At 40.5% G+C, this 17759-nt stretch overlaps 1 protein-coding gene across 3 annotated transcripts in view; it reads right to left on the bottom strand.

The window, feature by feature from the left end:
* The window catches only part of CTDSPL (CTD small phosphatase like), an 85120-nt gene that overhangs the window by 31963 nt on the left and 35398 nt on the right, over window positions 1-17759 (bottom strand). For all 3 annotated transcript variants that reach the window (XM_065627341.1, XM_065627342.1, XM_065627343.1), the window contains exon 2: window positions 4668-4822. In XM_065627341.1, coding sequence (XP_065483413.1) covers window positions 4668-4822 — 155 coding nt within the window. The remainder of the gene's footprint in view (window positions 1-4667; window positions 4823-17759) is intronic.

The raw sequence follows: 17759 nt of genomic DNA, 5'->3' as shown, positions 1-17759 counted from the left end.
GCTGTTTGTAGTCTCCCCATCAAATATATACAAAGGTCTCTTGCATGAAGGAGACCCTACTTTTGAGCTCCCTACAAGACGTTTTTCTCCCTCTGGTGAACCACATTCACGTAGGATAAAGATCCTTTCCCCGTGTTATCAAAAGAGATCCCTGAAGCAGACAAGAGTGTTGGAGACACGACAATAAGTCACAAAAATGGTTTTCCAGCATCGCTGTGGACATGACAGCACCGTGCAGCGAAACGCAGTGGGGAGGAGGAGACGAAGCTCTTGTGGTGGTTTGGATGGGTTAGAGCTACAAAGATGCTGAGGGGTCTGAAGCATCTTTCTGATGAGAAGAAACAGAGAGCTGGGGCTGTTCAGCCTGGAGAAGAGAAGCTGAGAGGGGATCTCATCAATGTTTATAAATATCTCCAGGGTGGGTGTCAAGAGGATGGACCAGACTCTGTTCAGTGGTGCCCAACGACAGGATGAGGGGCAACGGGCACAGACTGAAACACAGGAGGTTCCAGCTGAATATGAGGAGAAACTTCTTTCCTGTGAGGTGCCAGAGCCCTGGACCAGGCTGCGCAGAGAGGTTGTGGAGTCTCCTTCTCTGGAGACATTCAAACCCACCTGGACACATTCCTGTGTGATCTGCTCTGGTGACCCTGTGTTAGCAGGTGAGTTGGACTGGATGATCTCCAGAGGTCTCTTCCAACCCCAACCAGCCTGTGATTCTGTGGGTGAGGTGGAAATTCAAGGACTTGACCTTTCTGGTTCCATTCCCATTACAGGGAAAGCAGCAGAGGCAGCTGCCGCCCCCAGAATAAACCTCCTCCTAATTCTGTCTTCTTCCCTGTTGAATGCGGACCAAGACCTCTTCCTCTAATCCAACAAGTATAAAAATCCTCCTTCCTCATTCACATTTCATCTTGTTGAACACGAGCCATCTGCCCAACCTGGATCGAACGGTGAAACCCAAGCAGAGAGGATTTTAGTGGAAGCGGGTTGTAAATGAAATGGCAAAGCGCCGATGGGCTGGTCGGAGCTCCCTCACCCACCATGAATGAAGGCAAAAGGAAGAGAGCGCCAGTTTACATCCAGCTTTTCTCACCTTTTCTCTATCTAGATCCCTCCTTGAAGCCTGCAGATGAAATCTGTATCTGCAAACACTTCAAAACTCACGTAACAAACTTACCCAGAAAATCAAAAACTTACAGCCAGAAGCACGCCCAGAGAATATAGAAATTCAGTTGCTAATTGAAGAATAGAAATTGAGAATTGAATTTGCTCAGGAGAAAACAAAAAAATGCTTCCCTCTCCTGATACTCTGGCCCCTAAAAAAATTGGCTGGAAGGTCTTGGTGAGCTGCCGGCTGCTGAGGAAGCAGGAAAATATTAGTCAGGGTTTCATGAGGCTGAACATCGTGTGCGCCCGGTGACACATCTGGCTCAGCATCCCAGCTGCAGACAGGCTGATATACCCACCGTAAGCGATGGCACGTCTCAGAACACATCTTTGTGCCGCGTTTTAAGAGAAGCAAATACACAACCGTTGCAGTAAATACAAGTTATTGAAAAACGTCACGCTGAAACTTTAGAGACAGAACGGATCGTTCGTTACCAGTATTAGAGTCACACTTGGACAAGCAGCTGCTCTGTGAGTAGAAGGTTTAAATGTGAACTCAATACTTTAAAGAAGTTTTTGGGCTTTTTTTTTTCCCCCCTAGTGGAGTAGAAGACAGTGCTGAAAAAACTTGTTTATTCAAAATCATGCTCAGTTTGGTGTTTCTTCTAATACTATGAAGAACTTGACTTGCCGAGCATAATCAAGTCATATCATTTGGTAAAATACTAAATGAAGCGCTGATTTCATTTGAAGCACCGATTTCATTTGAAGCACCGATTGCATTTGAAGCACCGATTGCATTTGAAGCACCGATTGCATTTTTCCTAATACAGCAAAATAATAATAACAATAAAAAATCAAATCGTGTGACACAACTACTCTGAACAAAACTTTAGATCTGTGTTTTCAATTACTTTATAAAACACTCTTCCCCACTTTCCTTCCTTTATGACAGGTTAGTCTTTAAAGAATCGAGACTCCTAATCAGGAGTAAGTTAGTTTGTCACATCAACTTCAAGAATACGCCAGAAGCACCATAGAATGAACACTGAATTTCTGTGAAACGACCAGAAACTTTCTCCATTCCTTTCCTTCCTCCGAAGTTTTTATCACCAGTTTTCACGTAACAGCTCTACTAAACAGCAAAGACAGAAGGAAAGTTCATCCAAGCCCTTTATATTAGTTTCTAATAATAACTACTGAACCTTATTGTGCAATTTGCTCTTTCTGTTTTTGAAGGAAAAGGGTCTCAACACATGAACTGACTGGGCCATGGTCCGAGGCCGCCCGTGATGTGATAAATAATTAGTACAAGAGTGACAGAAGGTATAAGGGACCGCTCCAATAGCACCTCAACAGAATTTTAACTATTCTTAACCTGGCAGGCAGATTAACGTAACAAAAACTTTAATTAAACAGCAGATGAGTTTAAGCAGAATGTTGTCAGGCTTTCTTTTCTTTCCTAAGCCAGGTAATTTTGTCATTCCTGGGTATTTAATGTCACCAATTTAGGAACTGAGGCCACTGCTGCCTGCACTTTCCCCCAACTTAATCACCACTTCTGAATCTATACAAGATGTTCGGTGTAAATCGGTCAAATCCAACCAACCTGTGCAGCTCTAAACCACAGCTCTCCTGGTAAAAAAAGCACTATCCTGACAGCGGAACAATATCCAAATATATCCAAAAGTCTTCAACGCTGTTTTTCTTTCTTTAAAAGAATCTCCTACTTATACTAACCAAATTAAGAACAGCATATAAAAACACATATGAAGCTTCCTAGTCTTCAATATTGCGTTTAAACAGAAATGTCACAAAGACTTATTTGCACTCACTAAACAACTACCCAAAAGCTTGGCTATACATGATCTTTTTTTCTACAAAGATCAGTACGCACCTGAGCGCTTTTCATCCTACTTGAAGAAAACGCCCTCTTTAATAATTCTTTTTATCATATTCTTTGAACTTTTTTTACTCTCTTAGTCTGGTAATTCTATGAATTCTGTGATTTGCGTCCTGGGCTCGTGAACAACTTCAAAACCGCTCACTAGGGCAGCGCAGAGCGAGGATGGAAACTCGTGTGAACATACACGCTACGGTTCGCTCAGGGCATAAGGTATATTGAGAAGGTAATTGTTTTACAAAATGCTATCCAAAAACTGAGTCCAGACCATTTTAGCTCACGTTTTCTATAGAAAAAAATCCAAACTCTTCTTTATGTTTGTCTCATTTTCTCCCAGTTGTAATTTTGCCTGTAGCTTCACTTCTGCATCTTTTCCATCCCCCGGCACAGTGGGAAGGGACATTTCTCCACTTTCCTTTTCCTTTTGTTTCTCAGGTGAACGTGCGCACACGCTACAGCTTTTCCTTCAGCACATCCAGACCAGATTTCCCTCATTTCAGTCAAAACCTACCTTGGCCAGCAAAAGATGTCTAAAAATATACATGCAATTCCTCCTCTTGGCAGAGGAATTTTCAGTGTGTTTTGCTTCTGTGGGAGCGGTTCAGCCTTTATCCCCCTCCCCGTGTTGTCTCAGTCACTTTGTTCTCCTTTCCTTTCTCCACTGAATGGTTTCTTTGCTCTTTCAGAATTCAAACATAACCAGCAAAATTCCAAATAAAATGAACAGGACAATGTACGTAAGAAATCAGCTGCGTGGCTTATGAAAAATTAGTATGAAGAGCGGAAGGTTGAAGAGACAGAAACATCTCAATTTTTGCTATTATTCCCCATCACGGATACACCTATACTTGCAATCCTTTAAAGTTCTGGAAAAATTAAGAGTATAGTGCTAGTGGAGTTATCAGAATGCTGAAAAACAACGTGGTGTGGAAAAAGTGGCATCCCTGTGTTCACTATATTGAAGGGAAATTCTTCAGTAACATAATGCAAATCCCTTCAGTGCTATCAGATTTAAAAACAACATATAAAAGTGTATTGTGATTTTACGAATATGCCCAAGCTATGTAATTACTCAAATTCAACAAAAGTAACGTTCTGCTCTTCCACACAATGAAGTGCTAAAAGTTTGTATCGATTAATTTGACTTATTAGGCAAACAAAACTTATTAACCAGGAAAAGTGACCAAAAGCTGATATCTCTGGACTCAGTGTGCACTAAATGAAGGCGAATTGATTAGGAAAAAAGGTCCAGTTATGGTTTTCCCCCCTTTTGAACTGTTTTTCTGTCACTGGAAACAAAGCAGTTCCATTGTGCTCCAGTGGACACGTTTTAACCTTCCTATAGTTGGGAAGGCGAACCACAGCCAGAGAGAACTCAGTATCTGGAATATTATGAGAAATCCACTTTTTTTTTTTAGTGTCTTACTCAGGTTTTAAATCTTGTTTGCTTATAGTGCCAATAATCTTCATGGCCGACTTAGCTTTAAACTGCAGCCAAACAGATACTTGCAATTCACCATGAAAACAGTAGGTTTTTTTTCCTGTAACCACGTTCCCCGTGAGGGAAACCTATTAAGCCAAACTTTAAGAAGCACAAAGTTCAACCTTGGTTGCAAAAGGCCTATAGGACAGTAAAATAAGCTACAAGGCTGACCTTCTGAAGTCCTCCATTCTCCTCCACCAAAGGAGGAAGAGCACTGGTGCTGTTGGTAGATGGTGGCTCGACATTGTAGTCACGAAAGCAGCAGAATAAGGTGCTAAAGATACTTCGACTCCTCTGCTTCTTCAAGCTGATATTACATTGGGACACTAGGGAAAAAGAAAAAAAAAGGCAGAAAAATAAATCAATGCAGCACAGAACTAGTTTTCCAGCCATGCAGTGAGTCAATTTAAGATGTAAGGTTATTCACTCAGAAGTCTTGAGATAATGTCGCAGAAACTTTCCACCTTATTGAGACCCCCTTCCTTGCCTTTCAACGCATTTTGTCCTTGGCAAACTCGCACGACAACATTAGCCCATCATTAACCAGCCCGGACCTCTGCACAATCAAAGCTCTTGCCATGCCAAGAGTTTTCCCAGAAGAATCCGAAGGAGATACTGTAAATTACATTAAATAACTTGCTGCTAAAATGTGTGTCTGGACCGAGAAAGCAAACAGGACCCATCTAAAAAAGAAGAGATGCAATAAATGCCTGCGGACGCCCGGGCGTATTTTGTAGCCAAATACACCATCAAGTGTGGGACATTGAAACTCCTACAAAGGTCAAGAAAAAAAAAAAAAAATTCTAAGATGATAGAATCACAGAATGTTTCTGTGTATCTAGAGGACAAAAGACACAACACAAGCAGGATCCTGAGCTGCAGCACTGGCTGCAGGAACAAGGTTGGAGAGGGTGTTATTAATTGAAAAGAAAGGTCAGGACCTGTGTTTAACTTGCTTACCTGCCTAAAAACATTAAAAAAATAAACCAAAGAGAAAAAAAGAATAGGACCCCCCCAAAAAAACAGGTAAAAAAATTACATGCAGCTCAGCAAAAGCAAGTGTAACATCTAGTGACAGTGTTGGGTTGATGGTTGGACTTGATGATCCTGAGAATCTTTTCGAACAAAACGATTCAAGGATTCTATGAACTTGAAAGATTTCAAGACTCTAAGAATTTTAAACCATAGATAAAAACAACGGTTTGCAAACCAGAAATGCACGTAAGACATCTACTCATTTCCCCAAGACTCAGCCTCCTGACAATTAGAACTTGAACTGACATTAAAATTAAAAAAGTTGGAAAAGGCTTTTAGAATATTAAGTGATAACTGAGTTGATCACCTTACATTTTGATGATCTATTGTGAGCTACAAGTACTTGTTTCCTGCCTCTCGCGCGGCCCTTTTTCTTCGATGTTTCTCTGCACCACTGCAACACATGGTACCGAACCCTATCGATACTCAACTTGTTAACATCATATTGTAACATGATGAGACAAAACCACATCATGTGCATCCTCTAAGCAGAGGAATATCTTAGACTAAAGAGATTAACGCCTTTCTTTTCAGAGTCAACAAATGATTTCATTTAAAATACAGGCAAACATGCCCCGACAAGTTATTTTTTATTATCTTTTTTCCGCAGCTGCGCAGCAGCGCATCTTGAAGTAACAAACTTTAAAAGGTGGATTATACCGAGAAAATAGGATGCTATGGAAGCTGTAGGAGGTTAACAGGGACGTAGAATTTATTGACATTCTGCATTAGAAGGAACAAAACAGTTCCCGAACCCCAAGTTGGAAGGTAAGTGAAATTGTTATTAAATCCCATTGCACACGTCAATATATAATTCCCCATCTTTTCTCTCAGAAATGCCACGTACCTTCCTCCTGATATTACAAATACATCAAGTGCAAACAAGAAAACTGGTAACATAAATACAAATAATACAATTACTAGCAGCACAAGAACATTTCAGTGGGAGAATAGTTGTGTATGAAATGGAACAAATCTCTCATGGAAAGACTTTGACAAGAAAGCCTCACAGTGCAGATTTGGAGTGAAATTTCAAGTACTTTCTCTGGAAGCAAAACCCAAAAGATTCTGATTTAGAAGAGCTCGACGTCAATATTTCCTCCTCTCAAAGCACTTGCAAGGTGTCCAACAGGCCCAACAGTAATTTTCTGTCCTCCATATAGTAGGAATTTCCATATTTCCTAAAATATTTCTTCCACCTTAAGGGAGCGAGCAAAGCTCAGGTGCAGTTGTCAATTGGTAATAATAGGAAAGTGCATCGGTGTCTAAATGGGTTTTATGAGCTTTCACCATTTAAGAAGTGCTCGGATAACATAATAAAGTCAGAATTGTGCAGATCTGTGTGTTTACAGAAGCGTTTCTTTACTTTAAAGACACTCGTAAACTGAAACCTACCCAATCGCTGCCCGTCAATGCTCCAGTTAAACAGAAAACACATGGAAACTCTGCCCCTCGGTGATGGATGTTACAGTAAAAGGCTCATTCTCAAAACGTCACATTCTGTTTGCAACAAATCTGCAGCAACACGCCTGGAGAAATCCCCACAGGACACCTGAGCAGCTGAGAAGGACTTTTCCAAAAGAGAAAAACTTGTGTCTCAAACGCCAACAGCTTTGTTGCAATATCACCCAGGCAAAGAAATCTCCTTTCTGACCTTAAATCCCGAAACACGCCGAAATTCGAACGGGAAGGACAATGCCGTGTGTTGTATTTTATGCGTAAAAAAAGTGTTGTCCCAAAGCCAAGGCTGCGTCTTAGAATAAAGCCCAGTTTATATTCTAGGCTGAGATTGAGGGAGGTCTTCAATGCGGGATCCATTTCTACCCTGTCTTCCCCAAAATAAGACCTACCCCAAAAATAAACCCTAGCATGATTTTTCAGGATTTTTGAGGATGCTCGAAATATAAGCCCTACTCCAAAAATAAGCCCTAGTTACAGTTCACTAAAAAAAGTCAATTTAAATAACGTCCAGGCAGTTATACATGTAAAAAAAGGCATCTTTTGGAGCAACAATTAATATAAGACCCTGTCTTAATTTTGGGGAAACAGGGTATAAAGTTAATGAAGAAGTAGAGAGTATTAAGCAAGAAAAACTAATTACCAAACATTTGCGTAAGAAATGTTGCGGAGCACTTCTGAGCTCAATCGTTGGCCGGTTATCGAACACAAACAGCGCGCGAGGCAAAAATTTACCTAAACCGCATCATGTTGGTCCCCAAACCTCGTAACGCTAAAGATCAGACCACGGCAGTCAATAAAAAGTCTAAATAAACAGTCTAAAAAAACATGCAAAAAACTTTGACAACAGCTACTGATTTTTGCAAATAATTTCAGAATTGTTTTCCTTGATCTAATTCTCCATTTCAAATGGCAACTCATATTTGCTTAGGGAAATATTTGTTCCAGGGAAAATATTCCTTCACATTGTTTTTAATCTTGGCAATTTTGCCGTTCACAACACAGTGATGTTCCAAATAGGTGTTTCCTTTAATTTACATATTATTTCAAAGATTTTTTAAAAAAATATTATGTTATAGAGGCTCTACTGTGACTTAGATGATAATTTTGGATGCAGTAACGAACAGTTCTCAAGTGGCTTTATGCGGCTTTTATCGCACACAGATATTACGTAGAAATATTTGCACCAAATCACAATTTGAACAACTATGACAGTGTTGAGCATCACAGAAAACAGTTTCTCCTTCCTTAGTTACACTGGACCAAATGCAGCAGATGTGCCATTTGCTACATCTGCTAAATTTGCTCCATCTGAAGATGTAAAGCAGCATCAATATTGAATCACTACCATAAATTTAGGTATTATAGATGCCGGTAAATTTTAAAAATTTTTAAAAATTAAAAAAAAAACAAACACCCTGCGGAGGACAAAACCTGGCATTCCTTAAAAACCTATAGGCAGCAATGATCCTGGAGTGTTAAACTGGATTATCCAAACCCCACATCTGAGCGGCATCCAGCGGGTGGAATTGAGAGGACTTCCCTCACCGCCCCCATCTTTTGGGACTTATAACTTTGATTTCTGGAACCGATTTCCTACAGCATCCACAGGAGCACTGTACCCATCACCCCTGAATGCTGAAGACAATTTTAAGTGACCTTTTCCAATCCTATTTCACGCCTTTATCCCATCATGTTCTGAACCCGTGACAACCTTTAGTGCCTAAAGTGTCCTGGGGTTCAGCTGCTTGTAACTCCGACCCACCTTAGTTCTTATCTTTGTACCTTCTCTAATTTGGATTTTTGGGCGGGGGGAGATGGACTAGAACCACACACAATATCCAGGATAAAAGGAGAGAGCACCATGAATTTATATACCCACACATTGCTTTGTTCTCTTACTTTTCTAATAATTCCCAATGTCTCATTTGCATTTTATGACATGTGAGCATTGGGCTAATGTGATTTTTCGGATGATCTTATTATAACACAAAGATCTCTTCATTAGCAGATATTTCAGGCATCACCGCAAATACAAGTAAAGAATTCTTATCTCCCCCCATGCAGAAGTGTATCAACATTTAATTTCATCTGCTATTTTAGATTCAAAATCATGTTGCCTTCCTGCAACTCCTCACAGTTAAGTTCTAAATCTATATACAGATGCACATATATGCACACACATTCATATACGTGCACAAACAAATACCCTTTTCCCTTGCAATTTTTGTTGCCTTATTTCTTTATTCCCTTTTCCGATTTGAAAGTCCAAAGTCTGGTATAATTTCCTGCACTATTTCTAAGGAGAAACCTCCCCGCTCGTAACCTGGGTGCTCCCAGCTGCTTGCGGGTACCTTAATTCTGGAATTGCCTGCGAGTTTCTGGGAGTCAAAAATGGTCCATAGAACTGCGTTGATCGAGGTGTTCTAAGTCCTAATGAAGCCGCAGCATTACCAAGCCCCGGGAGGGTTCAAGGAAAGATAAATGCAAGTTTTAAAAGAAATTAGTGCAATCGATCACGTCATCTTAAGTAGAAGATACCACGCTGAGTGGTTATACAAAGAGAAAAGAAAGAAAACAAAAAACCGAAACCAAACAAAAAAATAACCCCCAAATATTACAAGTTTTACAATAAAAATTCATATAAGACTATTCTAAAGATCCATAGCACCCTTTCACTCAAACCATTCTTTGGAGACAGAGCTTTGCGCTGTTCTTCTCCCACCAACATAGTTCCAACAGCAGCACAAGTTGCACAGGAAAGAAAAAGCTTTTTCCTCATTTATTGTATCCTAAAAAAGTTTCGTTCAAGGCTTCTCCCCATCCAACTTTGCTGTAGTTGAGCAAAATGACAAAAGCCATCGCATAAGAAACCTCTTATTGCTCCAAGAAGCCACCGCGGGATGACTGGAAGGTCCTAATCCAGCCCATCTCTCAGCTAATTACTGCTGAATTTTTCCTAATTAAATGAAGGCAATAGCCAGTCTGGAATAACATAAACTGGGTAATGAAGAGACTTTCCGTGCGCTCGCAGAAAAATTCGCTAAATGCAATAAAATGAACATCTGTGTATTGTGAGGTCCCCACTAATGAGTCTGTTTATGATACGGAATGGAAAGATGCAAGTCAGAATAAAGTGGTACTAAACAAAGCTTTTATTCAACAGGAAGTAGTTTCGAAATCTATATATGATTAGAGACGCGTAATTTTTCAATCTTCCCAAAAGGCTGGTTTTGATCTCACTAGAAAAATAAAAATTTTTATCCTGTATGACTCGACCTAGTTAAGTAGCTAAAAAACATCAATTTTGCTTTATAGTTTTGTGATGTACTGACCAGGACAGGAATTATTTTACAAAACCCGATGCCAAATCTGCACGTGATGCCCACGTAACTTTGGGTTTAAATTGCATTTTCAGTTTATGATTGAAAGGTTGGATCTCCCACATGAGCTTTGCAGAAAACAGAGCAATAACAGGAGTGTCACATACCTGGAACAACCACCCACAGTTGCTTTAACCTTTGAACACGTACAACCCGAGCAAATTGCTCTGTTTTTTATCTTCAGCATGATAGACCCCAGAATTATCTTCATTTCAGCTGAAACTGGCATCCTCTCTCCTCCAAGAAATGTAATTAAATAAATGCAAGGGTTTGGGTTTTCCACTGAAAATATTTCTTTGAAGGGAGGGATCCCAGACTAGTTCAGTAGAAAGAAAAAAAATCTTTCCAAAACGTTTAACTATCCTCCTCCCAAAGCCTTTCCAATGGTAGGAGTTTGCTCGGGATGGGGCAGATCACATGGCCAGGGGCCAAGCAATAAAAGCTTAAACACGTAAGACAGGTGGGAACACAGGGAAAAATAACCAAGCAACTCATTTTTACTTTTGAGATAGTCTTTATCTCATTTTGATCCATTTAAAGCAGGCCAGGGCGCTTGGATCTGAAAACAACATCAATATGATTGATGAATGTTCAGGAATTTTAGGAAAAAATTGAACATTACTCTTTTATTAAATCCATTCCACGAGCTTTTGGAAAACAAGCTCAGAAGTTGCACCTGTAGGCTCAGATCAAATGGTTCCGCAAGAACAGCTTATCTCATTCAAAGAGGAGTTATCTGGTGGATATCGGAACACTATGGTTTCCTTTCCACACCTGCCAAAGTCCTATAAATATACACTTTCCACACAGTACCTAGGACAAAAGGAGAAAAATCATTGAGGCAAATGTTAATCCAAGTTGCACGAAGGAAAAAGATCTCTACCTAAGCAAACAAAGCTTGGGAAACGTTTGTTGTTGTGGCAGCTTAATGTAAAAAAACTTCTTTTGCCTTACAAAGATTATTACAGCCCTTGAATCCGGGCGGATGAAATACTCGCTGTTGTTGGACGCTCATTTTCTAAGGATCAAAAAGAGGGAAATTCTGAAGTCATTTATTTAATACACAGCAGTGCTGCCTCTGCTGTGATGCATCAGGAGATGCAGCTACTGAATCTTAAACCCAACAAGTGGGCACAGACGCCTCTTGGCTGACGAGGAGTGACAAGAAATCACGAAAAGGCTCAAAACAGAACAAAGAGCCGACGGATCCCAAGGCAAATTCCAAAAACCATAAAGCAGTTGGAACACTTTAGTTTGCACACTGGTTGGATGTACATATATGTGATCGTGTAACACTCATGTACGTGTCAGCTTCCCATATAAGCCATGATTTAAACACCTCTGTCCTGTCTTGTAGTGTTACAGCATTCAAAAAATTAGGAGGGAAATTCTATGTTAAAGGACATTTAGCTGCTGAAACTCAACTCCTTTCATTCAATCAGCCTGAAGGCAGATCCACCACTTCAGGGGCATCCGCGTTTAATAACGAAGCTGAAAAGTTAAGAAACCCTTTCAACAACCTGATTAACCCGCTGAACTATGTTCTGAGCGAAATACCTTCGAGTTCAAATGAAACGGCGCAGGTTTTGGCCGGGTCCTTCCCTGCTGCAGTGCTTGACAAGCTACACGGGGCCACTCCAGATTTCCGTTTGGAGAAGCAGCACGTGGAGATCTGTATCTCCAAAGGGCTCAAAAGTTGGTCTCCTTCTGAGCCAGGAAGGAACTGATTAACACTTAGTACTTGTGCCTGTATCGGTTGCCACTGGAACAGCCAGGGACAGAAGAGGGATGAGAGTATGGAAGAGAAACAAGGAGATGTTCACCTCCAGTAAGACGAGCCAGGGAGCTGCTGTGGCTTTGACAGCTGGACCACGTTTAAACAGGAGCCGAACGTGCCCATCCAGCCTTCCCTGGGTTCTCCCCGCTTAGGTTCAGATTGGATATTAGAAAAAATTTCTTCGTGGAAAGGGTTGTCGGGCATTGGAACAGGCTGCCCAGGGCAGTGGTGGAGTCACCATCCCTGGAGGGGTTTAAAAGATGCAGAGTTGAGGTTCTTAGGGACATGGATTAGAGGCGGACTTAGTGGCAGGTTAACAGTTGGACTTCATGATCTTAAAGGTGTTTTCCAACCAAAGTGATTCTATAATTCTACGATTCCTCCAAGCTAGAGAAGAGCCCGAGCTGTTCTCAGTCCCTGTCCTGCACTGACATCCCTCCACCTGGTCAACCCGTGGCTCCTGCCATTGAACATCGAGGACCAAGGGGCATCCTGGTCTTCAATGTCAACCTGAGCACGTCGCTTCCTTTTCACATCGGACCATGGAGCTGCTGAACACACTAAAAAAGGTGCTACAAAGATCTACATTTTCAATGCGTATATACATATATGCATATGCACACAGCTCACGGTCAAACCTTTTCCTAGTATTTGCTTTTTTTCTTGAAAAAAGCCACAGCACTTATGTGTTCCAGAGGAGCCTATGGATATAAACTCTCAAAACATATACCTGCTTAGAAGAAAATGAGAAAATAAAATAAATAACTAGTCACACCCCACAGTGACTGTTCCATCGGCTGGTAGTTTGAACTGGCAACAGAGCTGCCACACGTACAAAGGACCAGAACCACCTCAAATAAAGTTTAAAAAGTTAAAAGAAAGAAAATCCCACCTCGCTTTCACAATACACACAAGCAAGGCTGCAGCACTGGAGTTTAGTGTTTGTTGGCAGGAGCAATCAAACTCAAAAGTTGTTTTTCCTTTTGCTCAAACAAAATGTTTCACTTCCAAAGTAAAATTCATGCAAAGCAGAAGAACGGTTTAAGGGAAAAATAAAACAGAACAAATAATGCAAAAGTAGCTCCAGTACCGCTTTTTACCATTTTTATCTGGATGGAAAATGAAGCTCGCTGAACTACACAGGCAACGTTATGGACATGGATTAGGCTACAAACTTTTTGCAGTGACATTATGGAGCCATCGCTACGTACATATAGAGCTCCAGTAAGTTTAATGTTTTCTCTCAGCCCTAGTAACCTATAAATAGCATAGAAGCAGCATCCATAGAATCCAATACATTTAAGCATAGCGCACAGTAACAATTCACTTTAAAAATATAGATTTTCTGTAAAAAAAAAAAAAAAAAAGACAAATGGAAGCATTTCAGAAGCTGCAGCATTTCTTGGTTGTCTGAGCGAGGCCTGAGCTGCTTGAGCTGGAGCTTTTCCCAGCGCCAAGGTTTGGAGGGGCAGTTGAACAGGAAATTCTGCGCGGTCTGTGCGTGCGTTACATTCCTGAACCGCCCCGAGCCAACAAACAGACCTTTCTTCTAGTAAAAGAGAGGGGGGGAAAAAAAAAAAAAAAAAAAGAAAAAATCAGAAGGCAGACTGCGCAAAGTTCACCAGCAGATGCGGCCTACGAATCCGAACCGGCCTTTTCTGCTGATGTAAAAAAAAAAAAAAAAAAAGAATTCAATGCGTTCGCAACGTTGGTGTTAATGTCGCGGTTTTGTGAAGACCTGGAAGTTTGTAAAGGTTCCAAATGCGCGAGGGTGCTCTAAGAGAGCGGGAATTGCACGTATGTCAGAGGATTTATTTCAAGAAGGTTTTGCCAAATATTATGACAATCAGGCCGCAACAGTCGATCAGAACCCAGAGAATTTCGCCCGGCAAAAAAAAGACCTATTCGCAAAAAAAAAGGGTTGTTTTATTTCCATTTTATTTGTTTCCATTTTATTTCCGTTTCTTCCGCTGAAGAAAAAGGACTCGGCACTGAAGTTTGACTTCAACCGTAAAGTAATAAACAGAATTAGTAACCAGAGCGTATGTTTGTGCGTCTCGACTCTTTTGAATTGCTCCCAGGTTGGCCTCTTAAATCCTGGGAGATATTTAATAATAATTTGTGGAATACTTGGGAGGGAAGGCAGAGGAGGGGCGAACGAATGGAAACATGAGCGGCACACGGGGTCAAAATGGCAATATCTGGGGGTTTGTTAGTCAGGGCTGATACCCCCTGGCATCGGGAGAGGATCGGAGTCGGAACGGCAAGGAAGCAAAATGTAAACAGGCGTGTGTTTATAGAGCAGAAATATGTACGGTATCCGATCCGCTCCGCCTTGGATTGTGCTAACGCGGAACGTGGTGGGAAAGGCAGAAAAGAGCAACTCGCCCAACGCCGAGGAGCCGAAACACCCAAAAGGATCCAGGCGAGCAGCACCAGGGCACCTGAGACCAAAGCAGGTGATGGATTTCCCCAAACATTAATTTAATTCAAAATAAAATTTTTAAAAAAACCCCAAACAAACACAAACAACCCAGTGCTGGTTAAACAACAACAACAAAAAAGAGTGGAAAACAAGCTAAAGAAAAGCACTTTTGCGGAATATTTTCTTAGCACACATGGTACGAACCTACGGACAGACGGACGCTCGCAGGTGCCACAGACACTAACGCAGGTTCTGCAACCTCGGCCACATCTTCTATAAGAACTTACAGCACAAAATCAAGACAAAGTTACTGAACAGCTATAAAAGCCCCTTTTTTTGTGCTCCACAGCCACCGTGCAGCGTGTAAAACACCAATTTACCCACCTATTTTATCCAATCAATTAATTTTTCAGGTCGAAGTGCGATGCAAACCTCAAGAATATTGCCCGCGATCAGCTCACTTCCTTATCGAGTTTGTTCAGGTCGGTAAGTAGATGTTTGGGTTTTGGTTTCTTTTCCCCTGCAATGACCAATTCACAACCCCAGGTTTGGTTTGGCTCCAAAAATTAACCTGATTTTCTTTCTGCCTCCTGCTGCAAACACGTTGACTCGAACACAGGTGACAGGTTTTGGTCTTTTTTGGTTATTTTTTACTTGAAAAGTATGAGACAATGCCAAATGTAGAAGAACTTCCACTCTCTTTCCCCTAAAAAATACAACTACATCTCCAACCAAAGCCTTCCCAAAGGTTTGCTCAATCTGGGGAGAAGCAGCTTAATTCACTTTTCCTAAATATAGCCCTAAGATGTTCCCATAGAGACATTCCCAACTGTACTTTTTGCAGCAAATACTTCAGTAAGACATCAAATCTAAAGAATTAAGTCTATTTTTGCCAGCTTTCTCGTCTCTTTCCTAGAAACAAGCTCTTTTTTAATGGATCCATCTTGCGAAAACGCTGTCAAAGGGTGTTTAGTTTCTCCATTTTACCTTATGAAGTTTTTGGTCACTCCGTGGGGATATTTTGGGAATAGGGCTCATCCAAAGTTTGCTCCCCAATAACTGCATCACTAACAGTAAAAAAATCAAACTGGGACGCCTGGTTTTTTTGTAGCTCCTCAGACACCTATTTCCAATTACCGCTTATTTCTCCCAATTTTTGCTATTTTGTGGATATTCAGCGCAGTTCGCATAAAACAACCATGCTGTTTCTGCTAAGGTGTTTTATAGAACTAAAACCATTTAAATCACATAACTTCTGGAACAGGCCTCGTCTTAATGGAGTAAGGAACGTGTGTGACTATGAAAAGATTTTACTTTCTTTGCAATAAAAATATAAGTTGTGTAACTTCAAAAAGACATTAATAGAGATGTCGTTATTTGGACCAATTAATGTTTTTTGCCCCACTCACCGTCTCGTCCTCCACAAATTTCTCTCTGTTATGAAACTCAGATAAAACAGAAACAAGAGGAATCTCACTCATCTGGAATAAGGAATTTTCTCTAAATCACTGTATGGTCTGTGCTTTGGTTATTAACATGATCTCAAAATCAAGTTCCAGCCAGCGTACAACTCGTATCACTTGGGCAGGCGATTCGAACCCAGTGCTTCTGGAAGCAAAATTAGAACATCCGATTTTTATTATAAGCTTAATTGTTGCAAGTTTAGCTGCGGGGATTTTTCAAGGAGCAGTTTGTAAGACACTTAAGCGTATCGGCTTGGGCAGAATCTTACAGGAATCGTTGCCAAAATAATTTCTGCTTTAGCTTCCAGAGCAGGTTTTACCCAACCTTAGGTTACCGTGCATAATTTTTTTTTTTTTCCAAATGCTTGCAATATTTATGAACATGGAATACGAGTGCATATTACAGAGGGAAAAATGTTTGCAGTCTTATTTGCTTTTTCCTTCAAGCCATTGCATACGCCCTCACCAGTTGAGCTAGATAGAATTTTGATGAATTTAAACTTTTCAGTAAGATTGACGCATACTCAGTGACTGCATTAAATCTAAAGTAATGACAACATGCGGTTTTTCGATTCTGCGCAAGTGTCATCTGTGGAACAGCAGCACTGTCGCTATCTCTGGTGATAATTTTAAGCTGTAGTTTGTCTCTCTGTAACAGAGCATCGATTATTATTCTCTTAAGTAAAGAGGTAAGTGGGGAAAAAAAAAAAAAACAACCAAAAGCAAAAAAAAGCCAAAAAACCAAAGGAACAACAACAACAAACCCCACAACCAACCAACCAAAATAAACCAACCAACCAACACCAACCATCACAAAACCGTATTGCAGATTCTCATCAATAATTTGCAAAAATACCTCGTGTTGCCCTGATGAAACATGAGCCCTTGCTCCTTGGCTTTCAAACTCCTCTTCCCTGGGGTGTATTTAGAAAGGCCAGTATCATACACACTGCCATTTTTTGAAAGACAAGCGTATTGTACTCATGATCGGTTTAAAACATCTAAATGTCTGCCTGAATTCTGATCAACCACCAAAAAACCAACCTCCAACTGACTGCAGAGGAAGGAACAGCCAAAACCAAGACACATCTGACATTATTTAAAAATGTTTAGGAGAGATTTTTTATTTCCTTAGGAGTCCAATGCAGAGATTTTTATTTCCTTAGTGGCTGGGTGTGTATGTTGTACCAAAACACGAAGCTGAACTAAATACCAGAACCACCTTTAAGAAAATGTTCAACTTGCCTCATTCAGCAAGTCCATAATTTATTTTTATATATATAAAAAAAGAAAAAAATGTAATATTTCACATTAAGAATTAAAAAGCCTGAAATGACGACTATCAACAGTCTATAAGGTAATGCCAGTGACCATTGGAACAGCATGAACTGGTTAATATTGAGTGTATTTTCAACTAAAATAAGTTAAAAAATATTAATTCCTAGCTCTCCTGACCATGTACTTTGGACTGAAGGTTATTTCACCCATTCAGCATTCCCAGACCATTAACAGCAGCACATTCCCACCTGGAAATCTGATATTCAGAAAGCTGAAACTAGATTAAGACAGAAACAAAAGATACAGGAAACTACAAGCTGCGTGTGATAAAGTTACTACAGTTTTGACCAAAAAAAAAAAAAGCCGCAAAACTTGCCCAACTTCCAGCAATTCCTTGCTAGAACAAAGCCACATTTTATTGCCTGTTTAGAAAGTCAGCTAATA

This window comes from Caloenas nicobarica, chromosome 2 (assembly GCF_036013445.1).
Source record: "Caloenas nicobarica isolate bCalNic1 chromosome 2, bCalNic1.hap1, whole genome shotgun sequence".
Classification (NCBI taxonomy): domain Eukaryota; kingdom Metazoa; phylum Chordata; class Aves; order Columbiformes; family Columbidae; genus Caloenas; species Caloenas nicobarica.
Note: the sequence above shows the minus strand (reverse complement) of the source record. Positions and strands in the feature narration are given on the sequence as shown.